This window comes from Herpailurus yagouaroundi, unplaced genomic scaffold (genome assembly GCF_014898765.1).
Source record: "Herpailurus yagouaroundi ecotype Mexico unplaced genomic scaffold, PumYag 197, whole genome shotgun sequence".
NCBI lineage: Eukaryota > Metazoa > Chordata > Mammalia > Carnivora > Felidae > Herpailurus > Herpailurus yagouaroundi.
The window spans coordinates 18,788,472-18,805,523 of record NW_024412428.1 but is presented as its reverse complement, the minus strand read 5'-3'; the positions used below and the strand labels follow the sequence as shown (position 1 = coordinate 18,805,523).

At 40.6% G+C, this 17,052-nt stretch overlaps 1 protein-coding gene across 1 annotated transcript in view; it reads left to right on the top strand.

Annotated features, from left to right (window-relative positions):
- The first annotated feature begins 529 nt into the window (after positions 1-529).
- Positions 530-17,052, top strand: part of VPS36 (vacuolar protein sorting 36 homolog) — a 29,716-nt gene continuing 13,193 nt past the window's right edge. Inside the window, exons 1-6 of the mRNA XM_040448313.1 lie at positions 530-681; positions 6,789-6,857; positions 9,170-9,240; positions 11,980-12,094; positions 13,165-13,254; positions 13,975-14,061. Coding sequence (XP_040304247.1) covers positions 586-681; positions 6,789-6,857; positions 9,170-9,240; positions 11,980-12,094; positions 13,165-13,254; positions 13,975-14,061 — 528 coding nt within the window. The 5' untranslated portion in view covers positions 530-585. The remainder of the gene's footprint in view (positions 682-6,788; positions 6,858-9,169; positions 9,241-11,979; positions 12,095-13,164; positions 13,255-13,974; positions 14,062-17,052) is intronic.

The window sequence follows — 17,052 nt, the reverse complement described above, 5'->3', positions numbered from 1 at the left end:
TTTTTAAAGCAGGCTCCACTCCAGTGTGGGACTTGAACTCACCACCCTGAGATCAAGAGTCACATGCTCTACCAACGGAGCTAGCCAGGCACCCCTAAATGAAAGTGGTTTTAATGGGGAAAAAGGAGGGGAGGGGACCAAGGTAGTACTTCCATACTGATTGCAGCTGTGTAGAGGACAGTTCAGGCCATAAATCTTCATTTGGAAAGAAAAGTTCCAGTATTATTTACAGCCTTTTACGAACGTGACAACATGCTGGGCAGTGACAAGAAAACGGCACAAATACAAGGGATAATGCACAATAAGGAAGTCCAAGCTGCGTCCTGGCCTCCCTTAATGTCCCTTGCAAGCTCCGGGTTTGTGCCCGAACTGGACAAAGGATGGGGTGGACGACCCCGCCGGGCCACCGGCCTACTGACCGCCAGGGGGCGCTCTACGCACGACCCCAGGTTTCCCGGGCACGCTCCCTCCCTGCCCGCCTCCGCCCCGCCCGCCGCCAGGGGGCGTCGCAGGCTGTTCAGCGCTGGGCTCGCGTCCCCCGAGCGCCGGCGCGCGCGAGCGGCGGAGGCCGGCCTGCCGGCGGCCATGGACCGCTTCGTGTGGACCAGCGGCCTCCTGGAGATCAACGAGACGCTGGTGATCCAGCAGCGCGGCGTGCGCATCTACGACGGCGAGGAGAAGGTAGAGGCGGCCTCGGGGACGGGTGCGCCGTCTGGCCAGCCTGAGGGGCCTCCGCCCGGGTGCCGGGTCCGCACGCCACGGCGCTTGGGCGGCCGCGCTCAGGGAGCGGCGGGGACGGCAGACGGCTTGGCCGGGTGCCTGCTCCTCGGGCCCGGATACGGCGCGGTGACGGCGGGCCGCGCCGGGCCGGTGCCTCCTTTGTCCGGCTCGCTGGCCGGGGTGCCTCGCCGAGCCGGGTGCGGCCGGCGGGCGTGCGGTCTGCCCCAGCGAGCGGCGGGCAGTGCCCCGCAGGGGTTTCTGAGAAGCGTGTCCGGGTCTCACTGGTCGCCTTTCCGCCCCCCCCCCCCCTTTTTTTCTTCCTGGAATGACTTAAGGAAGGAGTCTTGAGCGTTTGTTTAGTGAAGTGATGTGGTAGGCCATGCCTTGTCACCCGGGCGCAAACCTTGGGAGAGGCGCTTGCGAATGGAGACAAGTGTTACTAGCCCGGCGTGAGCGTCTGGTGGAGACTTCCGTCCGACTGTTACCTCCCGGGGAACCGGCTCGGCTCAGCCCGGGCGGCGCCCCGCGGGAAGATCCGTACTCCAGACACGAGCGCTGGGGGACAGGCTGCTTTACTCAGGAGGCAGGCGGCCTGGGAAGACGGTGGACTCACATCCCGAAGCCTATCCTCCCCGTCCCGGCGAAGCCAGAAGGATTTAAAGGGGCGGGGGCGGGGGGGCGAGTAGGGGAGAGGGAGGGGTGCTCCGTGCAGGAGAAGCAGGTGCCCTGGCTTTGTCCCAGGTGGACGTGACCCTGAACAGACCTGCCGGCCTCAGCCGCAGCTGTTTGCCAATGCAGTCAGGCCGTATCTTCTGGGGAAGTTTGGTCCTGATCAGAAAAATGTTCGAAACCCGCTTATTCTAACCAGGATTTTTAGTTTCCAGAAGTTTTCACCTGCTCTCTCATCTTCTTTGTGGTGTTATTGATGAAACTTCCTTCCATACTTTTGCATTTGTTCCTTGACCCATAGCTTTTCCTGGTCGGTGCTTGCAGAAGCTCGAGGCTTCCTTCCTCCTAGGTCATGGAGGGCAGGGGTTACCCAGCTGTCTACAGGCGCAGCTGACATGACACCGGACCCAGGTGCTCTGCCTCCCTGAGGGCATTTTCCACGTACTGTTTCCTCTCTTATCAAGGCAGGGTCTTTTTCTTAAATAACTTGCTTGGTTTTACTCCATTTCCTGCCTCAGCACTTTGGTTAACTTGATCGCAATTGGGTTTGCATCTCTTGGTCCGAGTGACAAGCTAAATGGTTTTTGAATGAAGGTTACACCCTTGGAACTGTTTTAAATAGGAAGCATAATCAACTTCAGCATTCAGAACTGAATGCTGACAATGATAGATTGGTCTTCAGAAACTCCCCTAAAGACACTCCATGCTGGAAGTCACACTTTTGCAGAACACCACCCTCTGTTGTTGTATGTAACTCCAGTATGCAAATTAGGAGCATCTTGGCTGGCACATAATACAACTACGTCCGTTTAAGACCATAACAAGTCAAAACCATTAGGACCTGTGTATGCAAAACCATTGCTCAATCAGTGAATTCTAGTGTTTCCTTTAAGGTTTTTTTGTTGTTGTTTTGTGTTTTGTTTTTGTTTTGCCTATTTTAATGGACAAGTAGATATAGTTAGCAGAGGATTAACAAAAAAAGTACTGGGAATAATTTAGTTAAGATCCTTTGATCTCGTCGAGAATTCTTAACTGTTCTAAAGGCTGAGGGTAGTGAGGGAGGAATGTAGGTGTCCTGAAATGGAAGCAGAGCTCTAAGACAAGCTTGCTCACCGCTGTGGTCCCTGAGCTGCATCTAATGAGTCACTTGCTGAGCTGTCCCCAGTGTGACTGAGGGCTAGACTGATTCCTAGGGGGAAGTCCCATGTCCTGGCTTCCTCCATCTGCTGGAAAGCTTCCAGACCTCATGCAGTCTGAAGACTCTAGGAAGCTCCTTATCAGCCTCCAGATCTGGTCAAGTTCCCTTTCAGTGTCTTTCCCTGGCTCCCTTGGTCTAGGACACTCCAGTCCAGACTGCTTAGCCTTCATAGCTTTGCGTCCCAACACGTTCCTCAGGCAGGCATGCACGTGGCTGTCTCATAGGCCAGGTGGACGCTCCTGGAGGGCAGAAAGTGTGCCTTACTCATCCTTGTATCTTTTGGCTCATCGTGGGTGTGAAATACGTGAAAAAAAAGAGACCTAAATAATAGGAGTACCTGCTATGTGCCAGGAGCTTTACGTACAATCTCATTTAATCCTATTACTGGGCATATGAGGTGAGTATTTTATGGATGAGAAAATAACTCTTAGAAAGTGACTTGCCCACAGAGTTGGTTATCAGGAGAGACAGGAGTTAAATCTCTGTTGATCAGACTCCCAAAGGCTCTGCTTAATTGACTGTGCTACAATGCTTTCACAAGTGTAGCAGTCACCAGTGCCAGACTCTTTATGTAATGCTTAATATAGTGAATCCTCCCAAAGATGAGGACACTCAGTTGACAGTTGAGAAAACTGTGACCCATCTGAGGTGACACATTTAGAGTAGACTGGGCTCTTCCCACCGCCCAAGCGTCTCTTGTGAATAAATGAGCACCTGCTTGTTTCTACAGGCACAGTTTTCATGGGCCCGTTATGACCACACAGTATGTTTTCTTAAGTAGCGTAGACAGGTCATTTGTTTAAATTCACAAAAGCTTCTATAGCCTCAGCTAATTTAAATAATAATGAAAGCAGGTTAGTAGTGTATAAAGTGGCAAGTTGGCAGCATGTACTGGGAGACTTAGAAAATGTTTATTTTCTTCCAGCTAGCTGTTTGACTTTTAGGGATTTACCGTTGGGAAGTAATCAGAGATGCATAAACATACAATGAATGAGGATGCTCATCTCAGCACTATTATATATATTATATATTATTACATATAGGGAAAATTGGAAGCAATCTCAGTGACCACCGTAGAGTTTTGTTAATTAAAATGGGATATGCCTTAATCAGCATGAGGAATTACTAATGAGAGGCTGCTAACTGAAAAAAGCTACTTATAAAACTACAAATATAATGGCTTCATTTTATTTAAAAATTATTTACACATGCACACACATATACACACACACATACACACACTCTGGCTGGTATGATTATGAGTGATTTCATTTTCTTTTTTAGACTTCCATTTTTTTTTTCAAATTTTCGACACTGTATTACTTTTATAAAAGAAAAATGTTAACTAAAAACAAAACAAAACAGGGTAAGAGCTTGTCCAGCAAAAGCCTAAGTTACATCAACTTTGAAGTAGTTAAAATTGTTCTAGCTCTGAGTGGCTGGAGCAAACCAGCCTAAACTTGTCTATCAGGTTTAGCTCATAATCCCTTGGAATCCCTGAAGGGAACTATTACACAATATCTTCACTTGGAGCATCAGCGTTACATGTGCACATTGTTAATTGACACAGTAATGGAATATACTCTGCCTTCAGCTTTAACTTACATCCTTATGCTTGAATTTCAGTGCGAGAAAGTGCTTCTGCTTAATCAGAACTGTTGTGCTGTAACGTAGCACCAGGTACTCAAGTTGATAAAGTACTTGCTTTTGGAAAAGGGAAATCTTACTCATTGACAAAAAAGAAGTTTTGAAATCTCTTTTTTATGTGTATTTATTTTTGAGTGAGCGAGCGAGAGAGAGGAGAGGCAGAGGGTCCGAAGTGGGCTCTGCCCTGACAGCAGCAAGCCCGACGAGGGGCTCGAACTCAGTAATAGCTCATGCATGACCTGAGCCAAAATCATGAGTCAGATGCTTAACTGACTGAGCCACCCAGGTGCCCCTGTATTACAGTTTTTAAAAACATTTTTTACATTTATATTTTGGGTAGGTGATACAATCCCATGACAAAAATTCAAAAACCACAAAAAGTATAAAGTTAAAAGTCTCCCTTTCACCTTTGTCTCTTTGTGACTCAGTTCCCCCTCAGAGGCTAACCAGTGCATCATTCTGGAGAGCTGTGCATATGCATCATGCATAGGTATTTGTATAAATTGTGTTTCCTTTTTTAAGATGTAAGTTTGTAATATGATATGCATACAGAGTGTTGCATCTCGCTTTTTTCATTTCATCTGTGTGGAGAATTTACCATATTTCATCAATTCTAAATGTCCATTCCCCACCCCCCCACACACACACATTTTAACAACCAGAATCAGGATGCATTTCATAATGAGTGGCATCTTAGATTTTATCAAATACTTTACTATGATAGAGCCTCCTGATTTCTTTGTAATCACTGAGTAGTAGTTCATTGTGTGCATGTATATTTCTCTGTTGATGGGCATTTAACTTATTTCCTATATTTTGCTTTTCACAAACAGCAATGAATAACCTAGTAGTGTATGATTATGCACGTGTGGATTCATCTGTAGATAAATTGGATCAAAGGATATGTGTATTTGTATTTTTGATAGATTAATCTATTGCCCTCAGTGGAGGTTGTCGCTCCCAACAAGGTGTGCAAGTGTTTATTTCGCTAACATTTCACTTGCACGGTGTTACCAAGCTTTTGGACCTCTGCCAATCTCCTGGATGGACTGCCCTCATGTTCTCTTAATTGGCTTTTTTCTTGTTATCTGCAAGGTTGGGCATCTATTAATGTGCTTAAGAGTCATTGTAGTTCCTTTTATGTGAACTTTCTGTTAATAGTCTTTGCCCATTTCTCTGATGGATTACAGGCTATTTTTTAAAAGCGATTTGTAAGAGTACTTTATACGTTACAGAAATTAGCCCTTTGTCTCTGATGTGAGTTTCAGTTATTTTCCCCAGTCTGCCATCTTCGCCTTGGTGTTTTTTTGCTACAAGGAATTTGTGTGCCTGTGTGTGTGGAGTTCACTTTATAAATCTTTGCCTCTAATGCTAATGGGCTTAGTGTTTTTCTTAGAAAGACCTTCTCTTACATTATGTAAAAAATTCTCGGGGTGCCTGGGTGGCTCAGTCGGTTGAGCATCTGACTTCGGCTTAGGTCATGATCTTGCAGTTCGTGAGTTTGAGCCCTGTGTCGGGTTCTGTGCTGACAGTTCAGAGCCTGGAGCCTGTTTTGGATTCTGTGTCTCCCTCTCTCTCTGCCCCTTCCCCGCTCATTCTCTGTCTCTCAAAAATGAATAAATGTTAAAAAAAACTTTTTTAAATTCTCTCATTTTTTTCTAGTGCTTTTATAATTTTTCTTTTTTTTAACTCTGATATTTGATCTAGAATTTAATTTGGTAAAGTATATTAGGTATAAATCCAACATTATCATTATTATTATTATTTTTCTCTACTGGAGAACCCAGTTGTCCCAGTGTCATTGATTGAATCTCTAGCCACACTTATTTTTGTAGGTTTATGTCTATTTTCTTATTATTTAAAAATTATTTTAAAAAATTATATGAGTATTATATATAAATTCAATCTCACGGTAAAAAATTCAATCAGTAGTGAAATGGATAGTTTAAAAAAGGGGGCCTTTGCTTCTCTTCTTCCCATTTATTTCCTCACACTTTTTTGAGATAATCATTGTTAACAGATCACTGAGTATTCCATTTATATCTTTTTCTACTACGTGTGTGTGTGGGGGGCGGTGTATGTGTGTGTAGACACATGCATATATCGCACATGAAGTTTGGGATATGGAGATTATCTCTATTTCTGTCTGATTACATTATATGTAATAGGCTGTAAATTGCTTCTTTCCCCACTAACTCTGTCGTATAGTTCTGTGATAGTCCATAGAGCTATACCTCATTCTTCCTAACCTCTGCTTGGATTCCACAGTATGAACGTATCATACGTGATTTGACTACTACCCTATTGTTACTCATTTGGTTGTTTGCAATTTTTTCCTAATTTTATCAGGGCTGTATATATACATATATATATATGTATGTATATATACAGCTTATGAAGCGTATAGCATTGCTTCTCTTTAATTTGTGGTAAGCCTAATTCTCAAATGTTTATTTATATGATTAACTTTTTTGTGTGTAATTTATGAGGAAGAAAATCTGGACTGCATTAAGTGATACATCATTAATATTTTGTGATGATCTTGTCTTTCTAGATAAAATTTGATGCTGGGACCCTCCTTCTTAGTACACACCGACTAATTTGGAGAGATCAGAAAAATCATGTAAGATAAAGGTTTTTTGTTTTTTTTTAATCTGTTGTAGGTTTTAAATCCCTGAAGTCTCTTTCTGTCTGTCTGTCTGTCAGAATTAAACAGATGCAATAAATTTCCATTTTCACGGGGTGCCTGGGTGGCTCAGTTGGTTAAGTGTCCGACTTTGGCTCAGGTCATGATGTCACGGCTCATGAGTTGCAGCCCTGCATCAGGCTCTCTGCTGACATCTCAGAGCCTGGAGTCTGCTTCGGATTCTGTGTCTCCCACTCTCTCTGCCCCTCCCCTGCTTGCTCTCTCTCTCTCTTTTTCTCTAAAATAAATAATAAAACATTAAAATTTTTTTTTTTAATTTCTGTTTTCATGATGTCAAGAAGTGTCTCATATGATCTCTCTGAATGGAGTGCAGATAGAGGAGTTAGAGGCTGTCCTTCATTCAGCTCAGAAAAGTCTATAGTTGCTAAACAAAGAGAGACTTATGGTCACTCCATTTTTAAACACCAGTCAGCCTACTGCATACCTGAATGTTCCGTGTGTAACAGCAGTATTTCTCCCACCTGTTGTCAGGGGTCCTCAAAACAAACTTTCTGACTGAGAATCTGGAGTATGGGTCTGCTGGGAAGTAGATACTTTAACCTAGATACTGAGAAGAATGGCCTCAAAGTCATTCAGCAAGAGGAGAAACCTCCCTGTTTTTTCATTTCTAGGAAGAGAAAACAAGTTCCATGTATAAAGCTATTTTTATTCCAAAGAGCTTTAACTTGAAAGTGTGCGTGTATGTATGTGCAAATTTCAGTGTTGCCAGTAAATAAGCAATCTGTGTTATTTTCATAATTGCTGCCCCCCCACCATGACATTTGTATTTTATAGGCAAAGTATATACTGTACTGAGGCTCTTTAAAGGCCACTAACTATTGTAAAATCTGACTCTTTTTAGCCCCAAGAATCAATCTCCTTTCATGGGGATATTGACCTTGTTGGTAAGGCACACCCTAGAACTGTTAATGTTGTCTAATTATTTTACTTTTTATTTATTTATTAAAAAAATTTTTGGGGGGGCGCCTGGGTGGCGCAACGCGTCCGACTTCAGCCAGGTCACGATCTCGCGGTCCGTGAGTTCGAGCCCCGCATCAGGCTCTGGGCTGATGGCTCAGAGCCTGGAGCCTGTTTCCGATTCTGTGTCTCCCTCTCTCTCTGCCCCTCCCCCGTTCATGCTCTGTCTCTCTCTGTCGCAAAAATAAATAAACGTTGAAAAAAAAATTTTTTTAAAAAAATAAAAATAAAAAAATTTTTTTAATGTTTATTTTTGAGAGAGAGAGACAGAGCATGAGTGGGGAGGGACAGAGAGAGAGGGAGACACAGAACAGGTGTCTCACCCATATAGAATGACCCATATAGAACCACAGAATCACCCATATAGAACACTCCAGGTTTTGATTTACCTGTTCTGGTTTTTTTTGTCTTCTCTATAAGAATATATATAAAAAGTTTTCATATAAGTAGTGCTTTTAAAAAGATGTACCTACTGTAAAAACAAAAGTAGATATAGTTTTTAAAAAAAAAAAAACACCTTTTTTATGTTTATTTCTTTTTGACACAGAGAGAGACAAGAGTGTGAGTAGGGGAAGGGCAGAAAGAGAGGGAGACACAGGATCTGAAGCAGGCTCCAGGCTCTGAGCCCTCAGCACAGAGCCCGATGCGGGGCTCGAACCCACAAGCTGTGAGATCATGACCTGAGCCGAAGTTGGATGCTTAACCAACTGAGCCACCCAGGCGCCCCATTTAAAAAAAATTTTTTTTAATGTTTATTTATTTTTGAGACAGAGAGAGACAGAGCGTGAGTGGGGGAAGGGCAGAGAGAGAGGGAGAACAGTTTCTCTTCAACCTCTTGTGTTCTTCTATGCAGCAAAATGCCACCACAGTACTGTTTCATTCAGTTTTTCTTCAGTATACTTAAGGACTAAATTCATATTATAATTTTTAAAATTGTTTTTATTATTAAGTACCTTAAGGTATATGATGCTGTATTAAATGCTATAAAACAAGGATTTCTGGTGAGTCTTTTGTTTTGTAATGTTTATTCTTGAGAGAGAGAGAGAGAGAGAGAGAGTGCAAGTGAAGGAGGGACAGGGAGAGAGAGGGAGACACAGAATCCGAAGCAGGCTCTAGGCTCTGAACTGTCAGCAGAGAGCCTGACCCGGTGCTCAAACTCACAAACGTGAGATCATGACCTGAGCCAAAGTTGGACGCTTAACCGACTGAGCCATCCAGGTACCCCCTCTGATGAGTCTGAAGAGTCGTATTTTCTGATGATTTCCTCCTAGGAGTGCTGCATGGCCATTCCTCTTTCCCAGATTGTGTTCATTGAAGAACAGGCAGCTGGAATTGGGAAAAGGTGAGGTGTTATATACTGCAGTCTTTTTCACAAAAAACATTCCAGTCAAGCTATTATTATTAGCCTGGTAGATATATTGCTGTGCCATGACTTCATATGTGGGAGTGAACCTAATGATTGTGGTTTGGGGCTTTGTAAATAGTGGTCATTGGTCAGGAGCTCCCCTAAGAAGGTGTTTTCCTACATTAAACTCATGGGTAAATGGAAGTCATTCTTAAAGCACAAATCAAGTACCAAGGTTTGCTATATAATATCCTTGGATCAAAATAAATCAATGTCAGCCAGCTGTCACTGCATGTATTTCCACAAACATTTGCTTTTGCACCTCTGTGTATGTAGTACTTAAAATCAGAAAGGACTCATCTGAGAAAAATGACTGACTTTACTTCACTTTCTTTTTAAAAAAATTTTTTAATGTTTATTGATTTTTGAGAGAGACAGAGAGCCAGAGTGGGGGAGGGGCAGAGAGAGAAAGAGAGGGAGACATAGAATCCAAAACAGGCTCCAGGCTCCGAGCTGTCAGTACAGAGCCCCATGCGGGGCTCGAACTCGGGAGCAGCGAGATCATGACCTAGGCCAGAGTTGGACACTTAACCAACTGAGCCACCCAGGCGCCCCTTACTCCCATTTCTAGTTGATCATTAAGTTTCTCCACTTTGACTTTTTCACATATAGAAAGTATCATAGAAGTATCATAATAGTATCATAGAAGTATCATAACAGTTATTGTCAAAAATGGGACATTTATAAAAGTAATAGGGGGTGCTGTTTATAATTGGACCAAGGAAGCATAAAATGGGGACTGTTTTAGGCAAACCAGGACATGTGATCACCCTGGTTTAAAGTCACACGTTCAAATGTTTCTGTTTAATCAAGTACATAAAAAATTCTGGGTTTATTTTTTCAGTACATGTAATTGAGGGCAGTTATGAACAAATATTGCTGATAACTTTTTTTTTCCATGTGGGCCCATCTTGAGCATTAGTATAGTTAACTTCAGTAGAGGTTAAATGGATGTTGAACTCCACTAGAAATGCAATGTGTCCCTTAATTATAATGTAGCTAGCATGAAAGATTGCTTATTTGACATAAAAGAAATTGACCAACATTTCAAAAAAATTAATAAAGGCATAGATTTTTAGAGTAGGCTATTTCTCTAATTTCTGTTTTTCCCCTCGTCATTTGTCTCCATCTCTTTAAGTTCTTTTTTTTCAAATGGAGGTATAATTACATATAGCATTGTATGACTTTTAGGTGTACAACATAATGATTCAATATTTGTATGTATTACTTTTCTTAAGTTCTACAAAGTAAAACTTTAAGGTGTTCCAGATCATTTGAATTTTCCTCTGCTGTCTTCCAAGGGAATCTAAACTGTAACAAAAATATTTAAAATACTTACTTTCCCATTAGTGTCTTATTTTTAACCATGTCCAGTGGGTAAGAATTTAATAATATGCCAGGTTAACTTTTCTCAAACATTCTCTTTAGTTCTCATCTCTTCCCTCCCAAGCAATTATCATATTTCATTGATTCAAAGATACATACACACACACACACACACACACACACACACACATATATTTATCGTTTCACCTTTTAACATCTCATAACCTGGGGCGTGTGGGTGGCTCAGTCGGTTGAGCGTCCGATTCTTGATTTCAGCTCAGGTCATGATCCCACGGTAGTGGGATTGAGCCTTGTGTCAGGCTCCGTGCTAAGCATGGAGTCTGCTTAAGATTCATTCTTCCTCCATCTCTCTCTCTTCTCTCTCCCTCTGACCCTCCCACACACATGGTGCTATCTCTTAAAAAAAAAAACACACCAAAACACCAAACATCTCATAACCCAAGATGCTTCTTTGATTTGGTGGTTTTTAAGCTTGAAATATGGCAATTGAATGACCTATGAAATGAATATACTTAAAAACTGGCCTGAATATTTTATGCTGACTTTGGGATTTTAACCTTCATTTGACAAAAGGCTCTAAGCTAGGTATCCAGGATACTTTGACTGAGTGCTTTGGTTTTGTTAATTTTCGGAAGAAGATTGTTTATTGAGCGGGCTGGGGGAAAAAGAGGAAAAAGGCTTATAAAATTGAACAAATATAGTGATATTTTTATTAGCATAGAACATAATGGTAGTCATAAAGATTATGGTAGTTTGTGTTTCTAGAGCAGCAACATTTTGAGAATTGTTTTTGCTCTTGGATTATCTTCTAGATCATGCTGTTGATTGAATGGCATTTTCCAAAAATTATACTGTAGAATGTTAGTTTTGGACAGAGTTTTAACAAAATGTCAGCTGGCCAGTTTTATACAGATAAGTTTTCACATTTTGTTTTCAAATGAATAAGGTAGTATGCTTTGGCAGAAATTAGAGGCCCCCCTGGTAACCTCTGGGGATGATTCTGTCCATGGAAAACCCTAATCATAAGCCAACGTAATGAACTATCCCAAATTTTACAAACTTATTTTGAACTTATTTTTGAAACCACCTTCTGAATTAATCTATAGAACTAGTAACTTGAATGTCTTGGTCCGTAGCTTATAAATTATAAGTAGAGGTATTTTTGAAAGGTTCATTAATACTGATGTAATAAAAAATATAGAAGAATTCCTTTCAAGATGTCCCTTGTTTCTACATGAATTTTAAAAGTGAACTGAAATATATTAAAGGTTATGAAAATAGAATTAGTGATGCTTAAAGGTGATTAAATTCATTACATTTATTCCTTAGTGCCAAAATAGTGGTTCATCTTCACCCTGCTCCACCCAACAAAGAACCTGGTCCTTTCCAGAGTAGTAAGAACTCCTACATCAAACTCTCCTTCAAGGAACATGGCCAGATTGAGGTGAGCTTTTTTTATGCATAAAATTGGACTAGAAATGTGTACTTGTGTGTATTTTTATTGTTTATTAATACGATGGAAATCCGTATTGTACAACATACCAGGTTTCACCATATTTTTACAACAAAATTTTTCTAATAGATTAAGCCTTATCAGTAGAAAAATGAAGTTTAGGTTCCAGTGAGAACAGGAAGCAGGAGGGTGTGGTCACAAGGAAAACCCAGAAGCTGGCAATATGCTAAGTCATGCTATTAGGCCACTAGTAGACTTTTCAGTGGTTTGGTTAAGGAGGCAGAGTATAATGCAGTGAAATGTTAAACTATCTTGGTATCTGATAGCTCATCAGCCTTAAATCAGGCAGTCTTCCTTTACTGACTCCATATAGATCTAATCACTTACCTACTTACTCCATGATATGATAGTTTACAGGTTCTGATTAGTAAGTGACTATATAAGTATTCCTCAGACATTTACAAGGGTATGTTTATCTCCCCCATTGGTATCCTAAATTATTTATGTTTTTTTTTTTTCTATAACCCCTCACCGAGTGCTCCTCACACAGTAGGCACTAAGCAAATATAAGTGACTAATTGCAGTCATGCTCACTGTTGGTAAAAAATATAGTTGATTTTCTGTGGGTGTAGTGATATTTTGGCTCTCATTTCTGGCTTCACATTTTAACTAGACAAATTATTCTCCACTTCCTTCATGGATAATGGTTGTATATTTTTCTTGGCACTCTGTCTGTTTCACTATAGATTGAAAACAATCCACATATGCAGGATTGTTTAAAGTAAGTCTATTTATTCATTGTCACTCATCTCTTTGTTGAGAATAGCTCACTTAAATAGAAGGTCCGTTTCTTTCTTTCTTCTTTTTTTTTTTTTCCTTTGTGCTTTCTGAAGCTGATCCAAGAAGAGAACTTCCTTTGGTTTCTTTTGATGTCTCTGAGAATTCTAGGCTTTTTGCAATGACTGAACAGACCTTTCAACTAAAGAAATGTTAAGTAATAATTTGTATAAGGATACTATAACCTGACTGACTCATTTAAAGTGTATGTATGTGCGCAACAGTTTTATAGGCGTTTGTCTGAGGAAATGACACAGAGAAGATGGGAGAATATGCCAGTTTCCCAAGCTTTACCGACAAATAGAGGACCCCAGGTATTGTTGAAACTATTTCTTAACCCAATGTTTTCAATTCTGTACTTGCATCTTCATTAAGGGAAAAGATTTCTATGATTATAGAACTTGTGAGAAACAAAATGGTACTCTGATAAAACCTTTATTTTCAGAGAACCTAGTTTAGTGCTCTGCACATGGTAGATACTTAGCAAAAACAAATGACTACTTACCAGAGTAACTCTTGGGGTGGTCACAGTTAGATTCCATTCACTACATTCTGTTCTTCGTAATCAGTCTGGCATCAGAGAACAGACAGTGCCTCTAGGTGATGTTTTTCAGACCAGTCTAAATTAACCACCAACTGTGGACAGACACTCAAATGTGTGAAAGTACTTTGTGTAATAACTGTCAAATACCAGAATTTTTAACCATAATTTCTTGCATGTTTGAGACCCTATTAAATATGATACGTATATAATAGTTTACCAAAGAACAAAAATGAATTTAATTTCTATCTAAAATACAGAGTAAAATATGCCAGTTATTGTATATACAGTTTTTTTTTAATATTGATTTGAAGATCACTATGTGTGACAAGAAACTGACAAATATTTTGAAAGGAAACTAGATGTAATTGTATGCTGTTTTTCTTTGGTTCTTTGTGGGTCCTTTTCCACCATTGAAAACACATTGTGGTGGGCTGCAAAAGATTGTGTCCTTCCTATTTTGTATGTTTTATTTTCTACTTTTGTTTCTCAGCCAGGAAGAATAAGGGCTGTGGGAATTGTAGGCATTGAAAGGAAGTTGGAAGAAAAAAGGAAAGAAACTGACAAAAACATTTCTGAGGTAACTCTTAACATAAGTTCCGGTCAGCTGTCTTTTTCAGCCATTTGTGTTTATTCTTTTGGATGTAGCTGATGACTAATTCCGTTCTGTATATTGGAATATATTTAGTTTGCCTGAAGCCACAGTCTCTTATTCCAGGTCTTCTTCTGGTTGGCATAATTTAGCCAAACCATGTTGTAAAAATCCTTTTCCAAAAAGAAATAAAAACAGTGCAAATTTGTTTTCTCTGATGTTAGAAAACATGGTGTGTTGTGTAAGTTTTAAAGTGTAGATGGAATTGATTGGATAATACTGCTAATGAATTCAGGGTCCTCTGTATAATTATTATGGCTGTTTGGTTAACTTAGTTGAGGGAAAAATGCTGTTCTGTGGCTGTTAACCTGGTTAGATACCACACAGCTTTATGCTGATGACCACTCGGGGACCAGACACAGAGATAGTAAGAATGGCTCAAACCAGTCCGTTATTTCCACTAGGAGAACAACGCTGAGCATGCGCATTACAGTGTTTTTATGAGGAAGTTCAAGTGAAAGGGGAAGAATTCTAATTAAGGAAACCAGTTATGCATATTAGACTCTGTGGTTAGTTAATACATCTGAACATACCATTTGTTTTCCTGTGTTTATATAAAGATGGTCTCGGATTTTTATGAAATTACTCTATGAAGTAATTCTTTAGTTTTTAATAATAGTTTATAAGTTAAATCCCATTGACTAGTGCTGTTCATAGAATTTCAAGGATGTGTATCAGTCACATAAAGTCTAAACTGCAAATAGTTATTGAATACCTGTATTAATCAAGATTCTCCAGAGAGAGAGGATCTCTTTTGCACTGCTGGTGGGAATGCAAACTGGTGCAGCCACTCTGGAAAACAGTATGGAGGTTCCTCAAAAAATTAAAAATAGAACTACCCTGTGACCCAGCAATGGCACTACTAGGTATTTATCCAAGGGATACAGGTGTGCTGTTTCGAAGGGGCACATGCACCCCCATGTTTATAGCAGCACTATCAACAATAGCCAAAGTATGGAAAGAGCCCAAATGCCCATCGATGGATGAATGGCTAAAGAAGGTGTGTGTGTGTGTGTGTGTGTGTACACACACACACACACACACACACACACACACACACAATGGAGTATTAGCAATCAAAAAGAATGAAATCTTGCCATTTGCAACTATGTGGATGGAACTAAGAGGGTATTATGCTAAGCGAAATTAGAGAAAGACAAGTATCATATGACTTCACTCATATGAGGACTTCAAGACACAGAACAGATGAACACAAGGGAAGGGAAGCAAAAATAATATAAAAACAGGGAGGGGGACAAAACGTAAGAGACTCTTAAATACGGAGAACAAACAGAGGGTTACGGGAAGGGTTGTGGGAGGGGGGATGGGCTAAATGGGTAAGGGACATTAAGGAATCTACTGAAATCATTGTTGCAGTATTCACTAACTAACTTGGATGTAAATTTAAAAAATAAGAAAAGATTCTCCAGAGGGAAAAAAACAATAGGAAATATATAGATGTAGATATCAACATATACCTTTATATACATCTATCTTTCCATACACAGACACACACGCAGACGTTTAAATTTTCTTTTAATGTTTATTTACTTTTGAGAGGGAGGGTAGGGGCAGAGAGAGAAGAAGACATAGAATCGGAAGCAGGCTGCAGGCTCTGAGCTGTCAGCACAGAGCTGGAACTCATGGGCTGTGAGATCATGACCTGAGCTGAAGTTGGACATTTAACTGACTGAGCTACCCAGGTGCCCCCAAAGACATTTAATATAAGAAATTGGCTTGTTTGATTGTGGGGATTGAGAAATCCCACAATCTGCCAACTGCAAGCTGGTGACCCAGGAAAGTTGGTGATACAAATTCTAATCTGAGTCCGAAGGCCTGCGAACCAGGAGCACTGACGGTTTAGGTCTAGTCCAAGGGCAGGGTAAGACTGCTGTCTTGGCTTAAGCAGTCAGGCAGAGAAAGAAAACGTGAGTTCTCCTTTCGACCTTTTGTTCCTTCAGACTCTCAGTGGATTGGGTGATGCCCGCCCACAGTGAGGAGGGCAGTTGTGCTTAAGTCTACCATTTCAAATGCCGACCTCATCTAGAAACATCCTCACAGACACATCAATAACGTCAAAACCTGGGAACCTCATCATCTGATCAAGTCGGCATGTAAAATTAACTACCATAGTACCAATTCTTGGCCCACTAAATTGAAAATATAGATTATCATTGAGAAACCAAGGTCATTTGGCCTAGTAAGTGCCCATGGTCTAGGTTTTGCTGATCTCACATTTATGGTAAAGTTGTTCCTCGGCCCTGTGTATTTCCTGCAAATTGGCAGCTGGATCCAGAGGCTTCATCCGACTTCTCCTTGATCCCTTTGATAAGATTAGGGTGATACTGTATTCTTTCCTCAGGAGGCACATCATGTCTTTGTTGATGTTGTCAGCAGCTGTTCATGTTCGGTGCATAGATCTTTTGGTTCTTTGGTGGTTACAAATGGCAATATTTTAGGATTTATTTTTTATTTATTAGTTGAAATCCTTTTTGAAGACCTGCTTCCCTTCATCTATTTGACTACTCATATAGGGCAAGATAAATGACTTTTTCTGTATCATCAGCATAATGAATTGGTTCCTTATCCTCTAATGGCAACTCATTGGAGTTTTTTACATATTATTGTGAACTCATAAATTGTAACATATTTGTTGGGTTTCAATCAATTACAATTATTATCCTGTTTAAAGCCCACATTGTCCCATCTTTGGCCAGTGGGAGCCTCTTTAGGTTGGCCCCTTAGTATTTTTGATGTGACCTGGTGGACTTTGATAGCTTCCTTACTATTTGATGTGACAAAAGTTCCAGAACCATCTTGTATGTTTCCTGCCCCAGATCTGGAATCAATCATTACCTAAGAATCTCTGTTTGTTTTGTTTTGTTTTAGTGGTAAATTATATTTTAAAACACAATCTGC